Source organism: Plectropomus leopardus, chromosome 14, assembly GCF_008729295.1.
Source record: "Plectropomus leopardus isolate mb chromosome 14, YSFRI_Pleo_2.0, whole genome shotgun sequence".
NCBI classification, from domain to species: Eukaryota; Metazoa; Chordata; class Actinopteri; order Perciformes; family Serranidae; genus Plectropomus; species Plectropomus leopardus.
The window spans coordinates 728,445-745,437 of NC_056476.1; the positions used below are offsets into that span (position 1 = coordinate 728,445).

Here is a 16,993-nt window from a genome sequence, read left to right on the forward strand (position 1 = left end):
CTCTTCCTCAAAAATGTTTTTTTCATAGTTATTGGATTGATTGTTTGATAGATTGATTGATTGAAAATGCATGTCTTTATTACAATCTCCTTGTTGATATGTGTATTTTTTTTTTATTCAATTTTTTTTTAAATCACAGGGTCCGGCGATGAGATGGAAGAGAGTGGATTGTTTCGGAAAATCTCGTGGAGGTGATTCTGGTTTAGGAAGAAGACGAAGAAGAGGAGGAGGGAAAAAAAAAGTACAAAATAAAAGTAAACAGTGATCAAACAGGAACCGGTCGAGGTTTTCAACATTCATTTTTCAAGTTAGCGACACTATTAGCCTCAGTCTCACTGAGAAATAAACGTTATTAAGTTAGAAAATACATACAAATAAAAACTATGTAGTCTAAAATTCAACCAATCATCTCCGTGTTGCCACGCGGAGTCGCCCCTCACCGCCCAATCAGATTTCCTTTAGACAAACGAAGGAGGGACATTACGGGTGGAGATGTTGCTGATTTAGAGGTTCTAAGGTTCTTGCTGTGTTTCTGACTTTCCTGAAGGTCAGAAAGAGAAAAATAAGAAACTGTTCCCCCTCCAGAACAAAAAAAACAAAAACCAAATACGATCAGTCTGTCAACGAGCTGTGGGTTCGTTTACAGCACCCACATCAGCCAGCTGAATCAGGGTTACTGGACGGTCGGTAGCACCATGAATCTGTAGATCGACAGGAAGAAGATGCAGACGGGAAGATTACAGAGCGAAAAGAGAGACAGGCTGAGATGAAAGGACATGTGGAGGAGGTTATGTTTGGTGCGAGACCTGTAGGTAAACTCCTGGGATTAAAAGAGGAAGTAGTAACATTCGATAATTCACAGGTCATTACCCGGCTGAAATTGCTTTTTTTTGTTTTTCTTCTTAATGCTTGATTCGTAAGTTAAATCTGAGCTAGAATATTTTATAAAAAACAAAAAAAAAGAGGAAGAAACGAAAGAAAAAAATTCATTCTCATAACTATTCCCTCAATCGAGAAACGTCCTCAAAAACCTTTTTTCAAAAGATTATTATCTCTGAGACCTTTTTTTGTCGGGCGCGAGAGAGAGCTCCCTCTTCTGGGTTTAAAAACCAAACCTTGATCACATCAAGATACACACGGAGGAGCGCCGCGGAGAGTTTTCTGTCCGTAACAAATCCCTGTACCGTCCTCCTTTAAATACACACAATCAGCACCTTCATAAAGATGCAACAGAAACAAGTCAAATAATAAAAATTATCCCCGTCAGGCTCCGAGGAGTCCTTAGGCAATATGAATTCTCAGTAGGCAAAAAAAGGAATTCTTTACAAGAAAGAATAGTCTGTTTTTTTTTCTTGTTCAAGAGAAAAACGTCGCTGATCACAAGAAACGGGAGCAAAGAGAGAGGCTGAGAGAGGAGGAGAAGAGGATGAGGAGGGGAGAGAAAAAAGATAGAAAAGGGGGACATGTTTGAGGGTCATTCATGTCTATTACACAAGCTCAGTTGCTCAGATTCAAAGTGCTAGAGTACATTTGTCTTCCTTTCCTGTCCTTTCTCCCCTCTCGGAAACACAGTGCTGTGTTGATAAAAGATAGCAAGTAAATAGTCTTTCTTTTTTCTTTACTAGTGAGTAGTCTTTGACACAGTTGTTGATTCCAGAAACACAGTAATGCGGTCTCGAATGTTTTGCGTTAATCCTCCTTCCTCTCCAGCGTCGTCTGCGTGGTGTGGATCCCGTTGCTGTACACCGGGAACGGTAGCGTCGAGAAAAGTCCCTCCGCTGTGGTGAAGACGTTGGCTGCGGTCGTCATCTGGCCTCCCAGGGCGTTGTTCCCGCCCGTAGCGGACGGAGATCCCACAAACGGGCCGGCGGCCGCCGCTGCCGACATGTTGAGCCTGTGGACGTGGTGGTACAGCATCTCCATGGGCGTCTTGGGGTCCAGACCGAATCCCGAGCCGTCGACGAAGTTCATGGCAGCGTTGGGGAGGAGGTTGCCTTGCGCCATGGCTAAGGTGACGTCCGCCGGTGCGTACCTGATGGTCCCGGTGGTGTAGACCCGTGGAGCCGTCGTGCTCGTGGAGGCCAGAGTCCCCGTGACCCGGTGGACCAGCGGGAGCACCACGTTACCGGCCTGCAGACGCTGAAGGGCCTCCAGGTCGCCAGAGTACAGCAGTGAGGAGGAAGAGGTCGATGAGGACGAGGAGGAGGACGAGGAAGAAGAAGAGGAGGTGGTGGGAGTGCCTTGTTGCTTGTCCCGTGGCGAGGCGGAGAGAGGCGGGGACAGGGGGTCCGCAGAGGAGGCGCTGGAGGGAGGTGCTAAACTGGCAGCGCTGGAAGCAGAAGACGGCGCCGAGCTGCCGTTGTAAGGAGGCTTCCTCACTCCTCCTGCTCCTCCTTCGGTTCCAGGAGGGGTGAGGACCGAGTCCGGGATGGCTACTTGAAGAGAGCCTCCCTGTGGCGAGGGGAAGGCCTCGTGGTTCCCCGGAGCCGCCGGCTTGGAGGTCATACTGTACGGAGACTCGTTTCTAGAAATCTCTCTGTTGGGCGGGAAGTTCCAAATGCTGCTGTCGTTGTCGAAGTTGATCGGTTCCGCCATTTCCGTCTTGATTTTTAGGACCGAGGACGTCGCGCTTGCACCGTTTGGGGAGTCAGCGGAGGTTAGGAGGTGGGAGGAGTTGGTGGGCGTGGCCTGGGAGGGGTCAACCAGCGGTGTGGTATCTCCGATGGCGACGGGGCTCGGCGTGGTCGAGGAGAGACGGAGCCTCCTGCTTCGGGATCCGTCCCATTTCTGCACTTTCCTTCTCTTCCGCCTTTTCTGGAGTTTGCCTCCGGCGTTGGCGCTGTCGCAATCTTGCACGCCGCCATCCTCCTCCTCCTCATCATCCTCCTCCTCCTCTTCCTCCTCCTCCTCCGATGAAGACGTCTGCGAGTTGTGCAGCTGTACGTCTTCCCCCTCTCCGTAGTGTTCGACTTTAATATGAAGCCCGCCCAGATTACCCAGTCCTCCGATGGCGCCCAGTCCCCCCAACCCCCCCCCTCCCCCCAGCCTCCCCCGCCCCCCCCCCCCTAGCCCCCCCAGCCTTCCCCCTCCACCTCCCCCACCTCCCCCTCCACCTCCTACCCTTGCCTCCTCCTGCTCTTCTCCTTCTGCATCTGACGGCTCCAGACTGTCGTCGCTGTCCTGGCTCTCGGGGTTACTCGAGCTGTCTCCTTCTTCCTGACGCTTCATTTCCTGTTCGGAGGAGCAGTGTGGTTGGCCGGGCTGCTGCTGACGCTTGCTGTCCGTCTCCGGGTCCTCGCGTTCTGATTGGTGGCCCGGCTTCCCCTCGGACTTGGCGTTCTCGTTGTCTGTTGAGGAGAAAGAGGGCAAACTGGTGAAAAAAATCCAGGTCCATTTGACATGCATCGTCCTCGGCGGATGAGGACGCCGCTGTAACGTTGACATAAAATTGACAGAAATACAATGAAATGTGGTTCAGATATTTCAGCATCTTTAAAAGCAAAACTGTTGTGGCATTAAAAGAGACAACAGTCAACAGAGACAATAAGCTCCTCCATTAAAAAAAAAAAAAAATCTTCATGTGGCTGAGAAATTAAGGATTCGGATCGTGTATCTGCGCTGTGACTCTCAGGTGCTGATCCTTTTATTTTCCCGGACAGGGTTTCCATGTGTTGTGTTGTGTCGCGGCCGCGCTGATGTGTGTTCAGTATCTGTTGCTGCTGCTGTTCAGGCATGTTGGCTCTGTCCAGCCCATTACACACACACACACACACACACACACACACACACACACACACACACACTTCAAACCCTGCCAGCACACACCGAGGCCAGCGGCTGCCCAGCTGGCAGCGCTCGGACTCCCTCGTGGCACCTGAAATGTCGACTCAATTGCTTTGTCTGGGGAAAACCTTGTATCTCCATTAAGTGTGCTCTCCAAGCAAAACAGATTTATTCTCAGGCTGGAATCAGAAACGGACCTGCGGTCTGAAGTGTTCGCCGGAGAGCCAGAGAAGCTTTGTTTCTATTTATTCATAAAATAACACACATCACTATTCGTCAGGTAGAAAACCATAAAGTCTGGATTTATTTCTGTTGTTGTTGTTGTTTCCACAGTCCATCTTTTTTCTTTTTTTTAAGATGGAGACAGGTGTTTCCAATAACTACAGATTGAAATGGAGATTTTTGATCATTTATTTATTTTTTTTGGCTTTTGCCTTAATTGTGACAGGACAGAGAGGGGAAGACATGCAGCAAAGGGCCGAGGCTGTAATCAAACTCACGGCCGCTGAGCCACAGGCCGCCTTATCATTATTTATCATTATTTAAAATATGGCTTTAATTGGATTATTTCAGTTGTGTCTGTGACTCCCAGGAACAGAGCTGTCGTCATTTGGCTTCTTTTGATATTAGCTAAAAAAAAAAAAAAAATAGTTTGTTACCAGTTAACCCATTAACACCAGAGCAAATTGATTTGATTTCTACAAAAAAAAAAAAAAAACACGGGGAGAAGGCAGCAAGCAACTTAACAAGACAAAAAAGGTAAAAACAAATTATTAAAAAAAGTTAACAAAAAACAAAGCAAATACATGAAAATGACGCTGACAAAGTATTTAATTCATATATTCCATTATATTTTATCTCTAACATAATTTTTAAATGATTTATAAATATAGTTTACTCGACATTTTTGTCTCTTATTTTGTGTGGATAATTAAAAAAAACAAACAAAGTCCCCTCTTTTTTAAAATGTATTTTTTAGGTAATTTTCTTGTCTACTTTTACTAGTTTCTCACAATTTTTTGGCCATGTGTTGCCCAGTTGGTCATCATTTTTCCCCTCTGCATATTTAGAAAGAAATCGAACCAATCTGATCAGGTTTCAAAGGGTTAATGGGTGTTGGGTTTTCAACTTAGTTCAACTTAAAACATAACACCTGCAATTTTTCTAGCTATGTTTTTCTTAGTAATCTCATGTTTTTATCATGCAAACAGGAGGAAAAGGTGCATTTGTTGGAGACTATTTTCAGCAGCGGATTAATCCACATTTAATGCTCTTTAGTGAGTATTTGCACCAGCAGGATGGTGTGTGTGGGATTAAAACAAAACTTGTGTAATTTTATGTTAATGTCATTAATATTATGTTGTATTGCACTTATAAAAACACCATTACGAGACATAAAACTACAATGTGTTATTTTGTATCTGCAAGCCCATTGGTTCATTTTTAGAAATGTGTAGTTATTTCCTAAAAACAGCCGGTCCCTGCAGTTTTGATCATACAAACAGTAGGAAAAGGTGCATTTGTTTGGGACTTTTTTCAGCGGCAGATTTATCCACATTTAGTGCTCTTTATTGACTATTTGTAATTTTATGTCAGTATCGTTAATATTTAGTTGCATTGCACTAATAAAAACACCATAATAAAGAGACTCTTTGTTTTTTGGCAGCTGCACTCGTGCGCTCTCTGGCTCTGCACAGATTGCATCCGAACAGAACAAAGGTCAAAGGTGGAATATCTCATTTTAGAATATGTTGAGCCTGAGCACCTCGGGCCTGTTGGAGCCCGACTGAAGCTGGCCGCCTCCCGCAGCAGCTGGCATCAGTTTACAGCCGACGGGGTGCCAGAATCGCTCTCCTCCAGCAAGAATAACAGCTGGCACTGATTCTCATCGTGCCAACGCAGGCTGCAGGACTCGATAATGTTATGCTCAAGGTGGAGGCCGCGTATTGGTTTAAATTCAACTCTGCTGGCAGCGTGCAAGCTTTGTCTTCTTCAGCGATGGCTGTGTTTGAGATGTTGGTGACACACTGTTAATCCTTAATTTGTATTTCTGCATCTGAATTCAGCATTTTTTAAGATCTAATTTATTCTTCTGTATTGAAGCTCACGTCAGGTTCGGGCTCCTTTAGTGGTTTTTTTTATGTTTCCAGTAAAACAATTAAGATTATTTGTGTTATTTTCAGCAATTATTCTGGTAAACAACAAAAAAAGCTAAAATCAAAGCTTGTGCTGTGTGAGAATTACTGACAGATAATTGAAATACTTGATTTATGTGACTTTTTATATGTTTTAACCTTTTATCCTGTGCATCAGGACCACACAGTCAGATCTCCTGCAGGCTGCAGCTTCACTTTCTCTGCAGACGCAATAAGACAAACGCAGATTCTCAAACTGCTGCTGGCAGATTTTATCAGCTCCGGTTCGCTGGACGACATCCGCTCTGAGACGTGGATGAGAACTCTGTGTCCAGCTGAAATAAAAACTGCAAAAACAGGGTCAAAGACTTCAGGTGAGACCAGAGACTTTCGGCAATACCTGAGACTCTACACAAGACCGGACACTTTAGGCGTGACTGAAGACTTTGGGAGAACTGGACACTTTAGTCAAGACTGGAGACTTTCGACAAACCAGAGACTCTGGGCAAGACTGGAGACTTTAGGCAGGACCAAAGACTTTGGGTGAGACAGGAGGCTTTAATCAAGATTAGAGATTTCTGACAAAACCAGAGACTCTCAGCAAGACCAGAGAGTTTAGGCGAGACTGGAGACTTTACTGAAGACTGGAGACTTAAGTCAAGACCAAAGACTCTAGACTGGAGACTTTAATTGAGACAGACTTTAGGTGAGACTTGAGACTCTAAGCAAGACAGGAGACTTTGGGCAAGACCAGAGACACTGGTGAAGACAGGAGACTCTTGGCAAGGCTGAAGACTTTAGACGAAACCAGAGACTTTAGTTGAGACTGGACACTTAAGTCAAGACCGGAGACTCTAAGCGAGACTGAAGTCCGGTTTTGTTTGACCCGATATTTCTTTCTTTTTTTTTTTTTAACAAAATCTGCTTTTAAATACTGTTGTGGACAAAACTGGCCTATGAAAAAGCAGTGGGGACATGTCCCCAGGGTATGGGACACCTAAATGATGAGAGCAGAAACAGACAGCAGGGATCAGAGGCGGCATCGTGACACATTGACAGCTCGTTCCCGCTTCTGTCTGGCTGCTGATTGGTCGACTGTGTTTCGCTGCTGTCCTGCGGACACTGAACCGAACAGTCAGTCCAAACCGCTCCAGCCACACTTTCACCGACAGAAACTGGCTTCTCTTTTCTACAGACAAAAGTTAATTATTACATTCGTCGTTCAGCACCTCTTTTAAAAGAGTCACTAAAAAGGTCTTTTAAAAGTCGCCAAAACTATCAGGACAGTCGGTGTCCGGTACGTTCGGGGGCTTCGCAGACGTCATGTGTCGGTGTTACGCTGCACCGCGGTGTCGCATGTGTTTCGGTGCATTATCTGGACGCTGTTCTGTGGAGCTCTGCGGCCCTTGTTGTGTCGCGGTGTGAAGTTTGGAGGTATTTCTGTGGCGTTTGGTAGCATTATTCTGTGTTTTATGTGTTTTTGTGGCGGCGTTGCAGCGCTGCCAGTGAGCGCTCAGTCCCTGCAGCTGTTGGCGTTCATCACCATCCAGCCTGGCACGCGCGGCACACTGGCACCAACTGATAAAACGTCTTTGGCTTCCTCTGACTGATCAGGCTGTTCCTCACTGCCGGTGTTTACAGTGGTAGCACTTGAAGAGGTGCTTGTGAGGAATCATACAGGTTTTATGAGTGCGTTGTGTGCGAGAAAAATCTGACCGTAACAAAAAAACACAAGAAACATTTTCACTTTCCTTCTTCTCACAGTTCAGTGCTGTTTGATTGTCTCCCTCCACCCTTCTCAATGATGTTTAATTGGTTTTCAGTCTTTCTTTTGTTCCTTCCGTTTTTATTTTTACACTCACCAGAGTTTTCTTTGGACTCGGAGTCAGAGTCGGAGGTTTCGGAGGACTCGGAGGTTTTCTCGGGCAGGTTTGGCAGCTGGGCGATATCCATGGGTGTGTCTTTATACTCTGGATTACTGTGAAAAAACACAGACAGATACATATATGTTTTAGTCATTTTTGTATTTTTTGGCCTTTTTTTTTAATTGTATGAATGAATGATACAGATTTACACGGACGACCCTCATTATCCGTATTTTCCAAAATGTTGACTACAAAATTGGAAATAGGAAAAATTAGTTGTATCCGTTTGTTTGTTGTTGTTTTTTTCCCTTTTGGTTTTGGAAACAAATATTGAAAAAACAGGTCATTATTTTGTTTTTTTGTTTTAATTTTGAAAAAAAATAAACAAATGATGCAAAGATTTTAAGAAAACATCCCTGTGCTCCTGAGTTATTTTTAAATAAACTAATGTGCAATTGTGTTATTTTATTGTTTAATTCTGATTCAGTAAATTAATTTCACCAATTTAATTTTAACTAATTAATCTTTTGCGTGCATGCATCATTCACTCATCCACCACTTGGGTGCTCTTTTTTGGATTTTTGTGCATAATCTTTTTTTTTTTTTTAATTTTGTAGAATATTGTAGATCAGATTAAATTTAGGCTTGTCGTCGCCATGACGACGGGGCCGAGTTGACCCACTGACCTGAGGACGTAGTTGACCCAGATGACGTTTTTCTCGTTGGCGTTCTTGGCGTTGATGGAGATGGTGGCGCTCGACTGGATCCAGATGTAGCCGCTGTTCTTCTGGATCCACCGGTAATACTTTGTCACACACTGACCCTTATTCATCACTGAGAGAGAGACACAAACAGAGAGGGAGGGAGGGGAGAGGAGGGAGGAAGGAGAGGAGAGGAGAGGAGAGGAGAGAGGGAGGGAGGAAGGGAGGGAGGAAGAGAGAGAGAGAGAGCGAGAGAGAGAGAGAGGGAGGGAGAGTGAGAGTGAGGGAGGGAGGAAGGGAGGAGAGGATTTTGAGGATAGAGTTTCACACCAGGAGGGATCATCATAGGACAGGAGAGAGGAAGAGGAGAGTGAGGAGTGAGAGAGAGAGGTTTGTGATGTCAGAGATGGATTTTGTTTGATATTCTGAATGTTTCACACCAGGGGCTGAGCGTCTCGATCATCATACGAGAGAGAGAGAGAGAGGGAGAAGAGTTTCAGAGAGAGAGAGAGAGAGAGCGAGAGAGAGAGAGAGAGAGAGAGAGAGAGAGAGGCAGTCATCAGATGTCATGTGACAGCTGGCTGAGAGCTGCTCTGCTGCTGCCGTCATTAATCAGACCAACACACACTGCCAGCATCTGTGTGTGTGTGTGTGTGTGTTCATAGGTGTGTGTAGCTGTCTGGTCATGTTTCTTTGTCTCTCTGATTGGCCCGTGAGAATACACCCTCACCGTACATGCCGTGTGTCCTGATATGCACTTTATAACACGATATCTATGATCAGCTACTTTGTGCTCATATGTTCACACGTAAAGTTATAACAGTTAACAGCAGCTGCCTGATGAGGAGGACCAGTGTTAGTGAGAGGGACACACACACACACACACACACACACACAAGATTAAAAAAAAAAACCCAGGAAGGTTGGTGATACAAAATTTAAAAAAAAAGATGAAACTGTCCAACAGTCCACATTTCAAGTGTCTAAACAGTTCTGTTTGACATGATTGACCTTTAATCAAATACAAATACAAAACTACTAAAAAAAGACCAACAGAGATGCAAAATAAATACAAGGAGACACAAAATAACAAATACAAAAACAAATGACCTCAAAGAGACAAAAAGATGAATAATGACAACAAAGAGCTGCAAAACAACAACAACAAATTTGGCAAAACTACAAAATGTGTGTGTTTGGCTCCTCTGTAGGAGAGGTTGTGGGGCCCCTTTGCATATCTGTGCTCGGGGGCCCGATGTCTCATCGCTGAGATTTTCTCAATGCAAAGCAAAGTTTTGCTTCTAATTTTTTAATTTTTTTTTTTTATGTGACATGCTGCGTTCAGACGCCTCTCAGAAGCAGTTTAACCCTTTGAAACCTGACCACATTGGTTTGCTTTCTTTCAAAAAAAATGTTTGCAAGAAACGTCCCATACATTGCAAGAAATTAGTCAAAAGAGACAAAAAATAACCTGAAACTTTACTTTAAAAGGGGCTGAAAATTATTCGAAAAATATATATTTTTTAAAAATAGGGAAAATATCTAATATGTATATTTATTTATAATCAATATATGATTGAAATGATGTTACAGAGAAAAAAATACATATATTTAAAAATGTTGGCTCCAAAGTTCCAAAGCAAGAGCAATTTCTTGTATGTTTTCTTTTTTTACTTTTATGTTTTTGCGTTTATAATTTCTTTTAACTTTTTACTAATTTCTCGCTATTTTTCATTTTTATTTTTTGTATTAAGCTGCTCCTTGCCTTCTCACCATGTTTTTGAAAGAAAACAAACTTGTCTGCTCACATTTCAAAATGTTAATCTTTAATCCAACACCATTAAAACCCCCCAAACTTAAGATAAGATAAGATTAAGATAAGAGTTTTGACTGATACTTCAGAACACTGATTTTCTTCAGAGTTTGGAGCACATTAACCTTTTGTGCATCGAGTTTTTGCATATTTCACTCCACTAAAGGGCGATTACAACATCTTCACCTGAAAGAGCTGCTGTACCCGCCGCTCTCCACCAGATAGCGCTGTGTCACTGCGACAGCATCACATGTCCTCAGGAGGTGGCAACCCCCCCCCCCCCCCCCCCCCCCCCCTTACCCACCTTCACCCCACACCCCTGCTCCGCCCTGCGACGGTACGCAGGCAATAAATTTGGCTAAATTAACCACTAAATGGTTATCTCAAGCAATATGTATCGGCATTAATCAGGAGCCGCTCAAACAGAAACAGTCAGAGACCAGAAGCGAGGGCCACTAAATTCATATCCCTCTCCTCCATTTAATTACGGACACAAATAGGTTTTTCCATGACGGAGAAGAAAGAGAGAGAAAGTAGAGAGGGTGATTTATATAAAAAGAAGGCCAGTAATTAAAAACTATTAGAAACTAATAGCATTGTTTAAGACGACATCCCCAGGGCCGCTGTAATTGACTTTGGTCGGGCGGCCGGCGCTCATTCGTTCTCTATTTGTCTATTCATAGAGAGAAAAAGAGAGAGGGAGAGAGGGAGAGAGAGAGGGGAGAGAGAAGAGAGAGAGAGAGAGAGAGAGAGAGAGAGAGAGAAAGAGAGAGAGAGGGAGCGAGAGAGAGAGAAAGAGAGAGAGAGAGAGAGAAGAGAAAGAGAGAGAGAGAGAGAGAGAAAGAGGAGAGAGAGAGAGCGAAAGAGAAAGAGGGAGAGAGAGATGGAGGGAAAATAACTTGTTTGCATGTTAAGGCAGAGATGGTGAGATCACGTCACCTTGAATGTGACCTTGCTTTGTTTGTACGGCAGAGTAAATAACGACACAATGAATGCGCGCGCGCGCACACACACACACACACACACACACACTCACTCACACACACACTCACACACACACACACACACACACACACACACACACACACACACACACTCACTCACTCACACACACACGCACACACACACTGCTGCCTGTTCGGATGACTGCAGGTCCTCAGAGAGCAGCTCAGTGTATCAGCATGTCCAATGGAAGAGGACACACACACACACACACACACACACACACACACACACACACACACACACACACACACACAGAGTCATACAAGGCTTTATAACTCCGGCAGACTGCTCAGCGTGCTGTAACACACACCGTCTCACCCATGAAACCAGACAGCTGATGTTTACGACTCACTGGGACGTTTCCGATAACTGTTCAATAAATCGAAGTCTTCATAATCGATGCGGACATTCAGCTTTTTTGAAGCAGTTTGTGTCAGAAACAACACAAAATGGGCAAATCTTTAACGTGATTTGCATTTACAAGCATACAGTTTACATTTATCACCTGGATAAACGTGAGAGACGTAAGAGAAGTTTGACCCAAAATACAGGACGCTCTGCAGGTGATGGAGACATGATACATAAGGACACTCTGCCACGGCGAATCATCCGTTCTTCTTTACATACAACAGCAGACAACTGGACTAGGACGAGACGACAGTCTGGAGACTTTCAGCGAGACCGGAGACCTTATGTGAGACCAGAGACAAGACTGAAGTAGCGACTGGAGACTTAAAGTCCAGACTGTGGAGACTTTTAAAGAATCCAGAGACTTTAGGTAAGACCTCAGACCTTTGACGAGACTGGAGACTTAAGTCAAGACTAGAGACTTAAGTCAAGACTAGAGACTTAAGTCAAGACTCGAAACTTCAGCTGAGACCAGAGACTTTTGGTGAGACTTGAGACTTTAGTCAAGACCAGAGACTTTAGTTGAGACCAGAGACTTTAGTTGAGACTGGAGAATTAAGTTGAGACTGGAGACTTTCAGCAAGACCAGAGACTTTAGTCAAGACTGGACACTTTATTTGAGACCAGAGACTTTGGTTGAGATTAAAGAATTTCAGCAAGACCAGAGACTTTAGTCTAGGCTGGAGAATTAAGCCGAAACTGGAGTGTTTCAGTAAGACCAGAAACCTAAGTCAAGACTAGAGACTTAAGTTGAGACTGGGGACTTTGAGCAAGACCAGAGACTTTAGCTGAAATTGCAGACTTTAATGGAGCCTGGAGACTTAAGCCTAGACCGGAGACTTTCTGCAAACCCAAGACTTCAAGAAGAGTGGAGAATTTAATCAAGACCGGAGACTTTAGTCGAGACTGGAGAAATTAGTCGAGGCCAACGAGCTTCAGCGAGCCTGGAGACTTTATTTGAAACCAGCGACAGAAACAGGTCTACGATGATAAACAAAATGTCTCGGACCAGTCTCAGTCCTGCCTCCATCCATCTGTCCGTCCTTCATCTTTGGCTCTCTGTCTGTCTCCCTCCCCTCTGTCTTGCAGGTGAGGTTTATACGTTTAACCCCGTCCTCTTACTCCTCCATTAAATCAGCCGCTCTCTGATCGTCCACTAATGAAGCAGAGGAGAGGAAGGGAGAGAAAGCGAGAGGGAGCGTGCTGGAGGCTCGCCCGAGGCTGCAGGAGAGAGACCGGCAGATTAAAGGAGCCCTATTCCCTTTTAAAGCCTCTCCACCTCACTTTTTTCTCTTCATTTCCTCCGCCTCTCTCTTTCTCTTTCACTCAATGTCACACTTTGCGGCGTTGTCTTTTCCCTCTGTGTTTACCTCTCCGCTTCCTCTTTCTCTCCATCCTCCTCCCCTTTACACCTGTCCTCTCGCTCTCTTTCCTTCTCTTTAATCTGCTGGATTTCCTCTTTAGTCTCGTCTACCTTTCAGATTACCTTTACCCCGTTTACCCTGCGTGTGTGTGTGTGTGTGTGTGTCACATTAACGTGGAGGTAATTTACGGCTGTGAAATCGTGTTATGGAAACGTCCTTCCAGTCTGACAGGAGATGGAGGCATGAAGACCCTCTTGTTTTATGAGAAATAAAAAAGTAAATCGCTGCTCTGTCGCCCTCTGATGGCCCGCTGAGGAACAGCCTCAAAGTCCTCATACTAAAGACTTTGTTCTACTACACATTAACCCTTTGAAACCTGGATTGATGATGCCTTTCACAAGGTAGTTAATTCTTTGAAATCTGGGCAAATTGTTTGGATTTCTTTCAAAAACTTTGGGGAAAAAGGCAATGACCAACCTGACAAAAGAAAGTGCCACAAATAGCAAGAAATTAGAAAAAGGAGACAAGAAAATTACCCCCAAATTATTATTATTTTTGGAAAATTATTCTGAAAAATAGGAAAACAAAATATCCAGAAAACTATATTAGTAATAATTTTATGTTAAAAATTATGTAACAGAAAAAATGAATAAAACATCTAAATAAATAAATAAATATTTTCTTAACTTCTTGTTTGTTTTTTGACTTTTTTTGCTGATTTTCAGGTAATTTGTTTTTTTTTTTTTTTTTTTTTGTAAAATTGTTAAGTTACTCATTCCCTTTGCCCCATGTTTTTGAAAGGGGTTAGGTGGGACGATGCTGCACGTGGTTATGTTGCACATGGCAACCGACGGCAGGACGTCAACAAACGCACATGCTGCCACGGTGGTTAGGATTAGGGGAAGGAGGCGCATGGTAAGGTGAAGAAAAAAAACATCACATTCAGACGGGGAGCGAACACCTGAATCCTGCATGAAAGTCCGGGGTTTGTTGGATCCATCCACCGCCCCTCTCGCTCATTTCTGTGCTCCTTAAATTATGTTACAACTGGCAGCGTTTCAACCTGACGCCATTAAGCAGACACGACAGGTTCTATCCGTCTGCGTATCATACAGCCATAAAAGCTGGCTTTTGGCGACAAAATCCCTGCAAAAGCATATATGACGATTTTGGAATGAGAACGGTCTGGAAATATTGTCCGTGAAGTAAATTAAAAACACAAACTGAAGACGCAGGTTTAAGCAAGACTCCCTAAGTTTCGAGTATTTCTTTTTTCCTTTGCAGACAAAGAACTCGTGTAGTTTTAATTTCGATAAACAGCTTAAGACAACAGAAAGAGGTGGAGTCAGGTGACCTTTCAACCTGTTGGGGAAACGTTTTTTTAAGAAACCGTATTGTTTACACCTGCTGAGATCTGATCATTCGCCAGTTTGAACTCCTCCAGATGTGGTTTGGACGATCACAATGTGTTGACGTGATTCTGTATTTATCTACAGCGACGCTCTTCACTTTATGGGTTAAATGAAGCGAAGTCACAAAAAAGTCAGCAGGTAAAGTACGGGTCACTTTGTTTTCTACAGTTAGTGTGTGTGTGTGTGTGTGTGTGTGTGTGTGTGTGTGTTATGTCATTGAGGTTGTCCATGTTTCTCGCTCATCCCGACAGGCTTATTTTTTGTGTGTGTTTTACTAACGTACCTGTGTGCATAGTTTCACAGGTGTGTGTGTTTTGTCTGCCTCTGTGTGTGTGTGTGTGTGTGTGTGTGTGTGTGGATTCATTAAAGGCGGTGTTAGTCCAGAGAGACGAGCTCTGCTAAAACGCCTGCAGGCTTAAATCCACCGAGCTTTCACTTCTGTGCTTGTCTCTCGCTCTTTCTCACTCTCTTTTATTTCCCATTGCAAGTGAATGTCTCTCGACCGTCTCTCTGCCAAACATCCTGTCTGTCTCTGTTCTGTCGTCTCCTCCGTGGGTAATTCTCAGTCTTTTTCCTCCCTCTGTATGTCCAAATGTCTCTCTCCTTAAAACAAAACAGTATTCTTATTATTTCTCGCCCCCTCTCTCGAAAAAACTGAATATCTCCTTTTTTGTTATTTAGACGGTTTCCCTGGTGTCCTCCTTCGACTCCCGGAGAACCAGGGGGAAATCGTCTTTTTCTGAAAAGACGAGTGGATTCTCTTCTGTCCCGTCTTCTCATTTTCCCATGCTGTTGCTTTTATTGCGAAAAGACAAATGATATTTCTGCTCTCTCTGCTAATTGGCTCTCTCCTGGTGTTAAAACTTTTTTTCTCTTTCTCTAAAACTTTGGAGCCAATCAGAAACAGATTTGTGAGAAAAGATACCTGAAGACTGATGCGCAAAAATTACTGTTCAGAAACACAACAACAACCCTGAAATACACCTTTCACGGACGCAGAAACACAGTTCCTACATGATGATGATTTTGAGCGACCGGGTCGGGATTTCTGCAGAGACATTGCTGTTGAGTTTTCTAAATGTATTTTTTGGCACTTTGAGCACCTCAAGCCGAGTGCCATCTAGTTCCACTATTTTGGAGAAAGGGCAGAATCTCCACGGCAACAACTCTTAAGACAGCTGTGTGAATTTCCTCTGCTTTTATTGTGAAAAAATAATGAGTATATCCTGTCCTCTGCACATCTCTTTTACTCTGCAGTTCATCTCCACTTCTTGGGAAGAAGATGAGATCTCTTTTTTTTGTCCATCTCGTCCTTCTGAGATCAGCTCAGACGAGTATTCTTTTCTTTTTATGTCTTTATTTCTATAAAACCTGGAGAACCCTCCTCTTATTTCTCTGTCCTCTCATAGACTCTCCGAAAATCTACCTGTTCTCATTCCTCTTGCCTCTTTCTTTTCGTCTTTACCTGTCTCTCCTTGAGAAAATGAGCACTCTTTCCTCTATTCTTTCTTTTCTCTATCTGCAAATCGCTCTTTCCCATTTCTCTGCCTTTCTTTGAGAAAAGACGAATCTGTCTTCATCCCTTGTGCAAAGTCTTTCTCTGCTTCTCCCTCTTTCTCTGCCTACAAATCACTCCTTCCCGTTCCCTCCCTTTCTTTCTTTGAAAAGACAAGTTCACCCTCTATCTCTCTCTTTCTCTTCCTCTCTGTTCTGGCGGTGGAAACGAGGACAGATTGACTTTGAGATCTGACCCGAGCTAAGACCGGCTGTCAGCAGGTAATGATAGAGACTTAGGGAGTGACGCCTTTTCACAGAGAGGGATCACGCCTCGTCCTCCACTTAAAAAGAAGCCTTTTAAAATTTAGATCCCTGTTGAGAGAACAGGCTATCCCTCTAAAATACACCTTGATCGATTCCCTAACTATCCGACTCCTGCAGCAGCGGGAGAACCGAGAGCAGACGTGGAAATAAATCCCACGAAAAAATCAGAGGCTGCAAGCAGCTGCTGTTCTGCACAAACAGGAAAGTGGAGGAAAAAAAAGACTTTTTCTCAGCTGAAAATCTGCAGCTGTTGGCCAACAACATGAAACTTCCTTTGAAAAAAAACACCTATTTCGTGACAGATTTTATGCACTCCAGCTGAAGATTCAGCGTGTAGTCAGGAAGTACGATGGCCTTTTTTCAGTCATGGGAACTTTTTTTAGGAAACTTTTCTGCAGAGGGCAGGAGGCTTTCTTCAATTTTGTATTTTTCGTAGTTTGTGTCTGAAGGACCACTGGAGTTCACAGTACAGACCGTTGTCGACTTTCAGACCTTGTCATGCAGTTGCACATCTGTAAATACAAACAACCTGATGAGTCCTTGTTTTTTTTACTGGCAAAAAAATATTTCTATTCAAAAGGCGAGGATCACGGTTTGCTGAAGCGGTATCGATGTTGAATCCCTGGAGAGCTTTGTGGTCACCAAGAAACGAAACTGAATATTTGGGGCGTGGTCTTCAGCACTGA

The 16,993-nt window shown here is 43.8% G+C and overlaps 1 protein-coding gene across 1 annotated transcript in view; it reads right to left on the bottom strand.

Moving 5' to 3' along the window:
• Positions 1–1,398: 1,398 nt before the first annotated feature.
• The window catches only part of LOC121953749 (neuronal PAS domain-containing protein 3), a 291,906-nt gene continuing 276,311 nt past the window's right edge, over positions 1,399–16,993 (bottom strand). Inside the window, 4 exon segments of the mRNA XM_042500962.1 lie at positions 1,399–3,002; positions 3,114–3,347; positions 7,781–7,896; positions 8,470–8,617. Of these exon segments, the coding sequence (XP_042356896.1) occupies positions 1,690–3,002; positions 3,114–3,347; positions 7,781–7,896; positions 8,470–8,617 (1,811 nt within the window). The 3' untranslated portion in view covers positions 1,399–1,689.